Genomic DNA, 3,488 nt, shown 5'->3' with positions numbered 1-3,488 from the left:
TATAAATGTACATACATTTAAAAAAAAATACAAATATGAAAAACTTTAGAGGATTTACGTTGCTGATGATCGTTAAACGCGTCATCACAGTCTTGTGAAAAGGGTCCATACACTGGGACTCTTATTTTGAAAATTGTATGCTTTACTATTGCCAGCTGCTCATTCAAAAAGATGTGGGAGATAGGGGTGAGCGATATAGCCTCAAAATTATATCTCGATATTTCAAGAATATTTGCGATAACGATATTTATGACGATATAGAAGAAAAAAAAACATAGAACAACATTTTATTGGTGATTGCAGCTGGCAGGCAGCAGCATTAATTAGTGCAAACAAAATTAAGAGCATTTTCCATCCTTTTCCAATGAGCTACTGTCATCCAACGCTTCTCATTTACTTTGAATGGAGTGACGTCAAGCATTGCCGAAATGAATTGTGGGTCCGTTGCGTTGGGTCCGTTGCTCGTGGCAGAAGTTGTATCATTGATATCGCGATATGACACTTTTTTTATCATGTAAAAATTGATACCGGTATTATCGTGGACAGTATGATATGGCACACCCCTAGTGGGAGATTAAATAAGCACTCTTACATCCATCTACAATTTATTACAGTATAAAGACCATAAAGTAAACATTGCTTAGGATCTACTGATGATTAATTTTGACAATCTATTGGCATAAATTCTCTGAACCTGTGAGCCCATTGAATGCGCAACAGCACTGCGTTTTGACTTTGAACATTGCTCACATTTATTTATTGAAATCATCGCATTTTAAGTTTAGTAATCACATTAGGCTGTAAGCGATTCATGTTTTTCCATCCCAAAATGTATTATTTATTATTATTTGGCTATAAACGTACCATTATATGTGTGTGTATATATATATATCGTACCATTATATATATATATATATATATATATATATATATATATATATATAACATTGCACTATCTAGGACCCCAAACATTAAAGTATATATAGTCTTTCTCAAAAGAATGTGAGGGTTAGGATCAATTACAATACAGGTATTTAACTTTCTTTTGTTTAACTTTTAACATATGCACGGTCATCATAAGAATCATTTGACATTGGTAATTGTTTGGGTAACTTGTTGCTTGGTATTTGTGAGGCTTATGGGTTCTGTATGCAAATAGGTTCTTTATCCATTCAGTTGAATAATTTAAAAGAAGGTGCCATTACAGGGATCATGTTGATGCGCCAGTTTAGCAACCAAGACCTATTGATGGAGCGTCAGGATACAGCAGACTCATCAAGCTACTTGTGAATTTCTGTTGACTGTGTAGCCAGAGACAATGATCAGGGAGTGGTGAGAGATACAATTCCTTGTAAACTGATTCTCTCTTTCTTCCAGCATGGCTAACAACAAGAACAGCACACTCCGTTGTACTTTCTCGGCCCCCAGCCACAGCAACACTCTCCTGAGGGGACTGTCTGTGTTACGCGATCAAGGTCAGTTGCTGGATGTGGTTCTGGTCATTGACAACGAGCGCTTTGAGGTTCACAAAGCAGTTTTGGCCTCCTGCAGTGACTACTTCAGGTGAGACATTACACTGTTTGTTAACACCAGCCAGTTGTAAATGGCGAGATTAATAAAATAAGTTACAAGGTTAATCCTTTTTCTTAGTTCAAATGAACATTATTCGTAGGAAATCTCGTACTGTAGTGTGTGATGGTCACAGACTCAAATTTTTTAGCTTCAGTCTATAATTTAATCCAGTCAGAGGAGATCAAACATGTTTGATAAAGCAACAAGCCCCGTGAAGCCATGGTTTACGGTGAATTTTGTACAGTTAAAGGGCATTGTTAGGCATAAAGTGAAGCGGAGTGCCTAAAACCTCCTTACCTGTTCTAAATTCACTGTAAACCACAGCTTCACAGGACTTATTGCTTTTATAAAATGGTTACCGCACAATACATATATTAAAGGCACAATTGATGTAGTAATATGTTACTTTTTATTAAGTTAAATCATTAAATGCCATCCTTCCACTAAAAAAAGTAGTCTGTGACAGTAAACAATAGGTTACTGTTCGTAACCCTATGGGAAGGGCATCCGTGCCTGACCTCTGCAGAAGCAACCAATTGCACCAAGTCTGGCTTGACAGACAGGAGTGTGTGTCCAATGGCAGGTAAGAGACTGCCCCTTAACCGAGTGCATAAAACCCCTGCTCGCGCTACCTTTCCTTAGTCAGAATATTTGCTTCTCATGCAGCAAGCGGGGCAAACTTGGTGGATTTCTCCACTCGATGTTTCAGAGAACCAGGGTTACGAACAGGGTTACTTCATCATCTTGTGTTTGAGATCCACCTATGGGAGATATGGACAGCTCCCCAGTGAGGCCCTGTACACCAGAGGACAGTCACCTGGAAGGCGGTGCTTGACACGTCACTAAGTATCAGACCCCCCACAAAGTGAGAATGCAATACCAGCCATAAGAAATGACATGCGGTAACATGCATACAAAACTTGACAACACACATAATGCTGGAGGCTGTATATATATATATATATATATAGCGATTTGCCGGGGGGGGGGATGGGGGGATTTCCCCCCCTCTGGCTTATGCATCCCTGCCTCTGCTGAATTATTTTTATCCCGGTAACAGATTACACTAACATTAGCAGGGCCGGATTTACCTCTTTTCGTGACGTAGGCAAAACAAATTTTTGGGCCCCCCTTCCCTATTAATATAATAGGCCTAATATTACCACCCAAGCAAACAAAAATATTTCTTAATCAGTGAAACCTTTACAGTATTTTCTATCGCAATAAGCGCCTGCGTTCAGTCAATAAAAATCTAATGTAGTTCTTAATTTGTTTGAGAACTGAGAAAGACCATTCCATTAATAGGCGCGGCGACGTGGCCACATAACCACTTCGGGAGTGCATTATTTCTAATAATTTTAACGGCCTGGAGTCACAATCACACATCAATTGTTCAGATTATTTGTTTCAAGATATTTAACATGTTTCTGTCCTGAAATCTCGTGTGTGTTGAACTAGCTCATTTTTTACGCACCTCATCCCAAACCTTCCGTTGCAAATTCCAAAACGTCATTTTAGAGCTAATAACGGGGGCTTGAGCTTTTGATATGTAGGCTAATGCAGTTATTAATGCAGCCTACATAAAAAAGGTTAAAGACACGGAAATAGTTGGTCATTTTTTACCCTATTGATTGTTATATTTATTTGCTCAATGTCTTCTGTGGTTTTGGTTCTTTTACTGTTGTAGATAGCCCATAGTATAACAAAAATATTATATATCTCTTCATTGTGTTTGGGCCCCCCTGGACGAGCGAGCATAGGCACGCATAGAATGCCTATGCGTTAATCCGGCCCTGCCTGCCATTATATTAGGGGGTGCGCCCCACTTAAATTGCAGAATTATTTGCTCATCTACATGGACACACCTCTCATGGCTACGAGGACTCTACGGCAAGTCGGAGCATCAATTTGGAAAT

The 3,488-nt window shown here is 39.0% G+C and overlaps 1 protein-coding gene across 1 annotated transcript in view; it reads left to right on the top strand.

Moving 5' to 3' along the window:
- LOC107757939 (kelch-like protein 26) overlaps positions 1-1,662 on the top strand; it is a 7,930-nt gene extending 6,268 nt beyond the window's left edge. Inside the window, exon 2 of the mRNA XM_016575546.1 lies at positions 1,378-1,662. Within this exon, the coding sequence (XP_016431032.1) occupies positions 1,378-1,567 (190 nt within the window). The 3' untranslated portion in view covers positions 1,568-1,662. The remainder of the gene's footprint in view (positions 1-1,377) is intronic.
- The last annotated feature ends 1,826 nt before the right edge of the window (positions 1,663-3,488 follow it).

Source organism: Sinocyclocheilus rhinocerous, unplaced genomic scaffold, assembly GCF_001515625.1.
Source record: "Sinocyclocheilus rhinocerous isolate Xijiao unplaced genomic scaffold, SAMN03320098_v1.1 scaffold324, whole genome shotgun sequence".
NCBI lineage: Eukaryota > Metazoa > Chordata > Actinopteri > Cypriniformes > Cyprinidae > Sinocyclocheilus > Sinocyclocheilus rhinocerous.
Note: the sequence above shows the minus strand (reverse complement) of the source record. Positions and strands in the feature narration are given on the sequence as shown.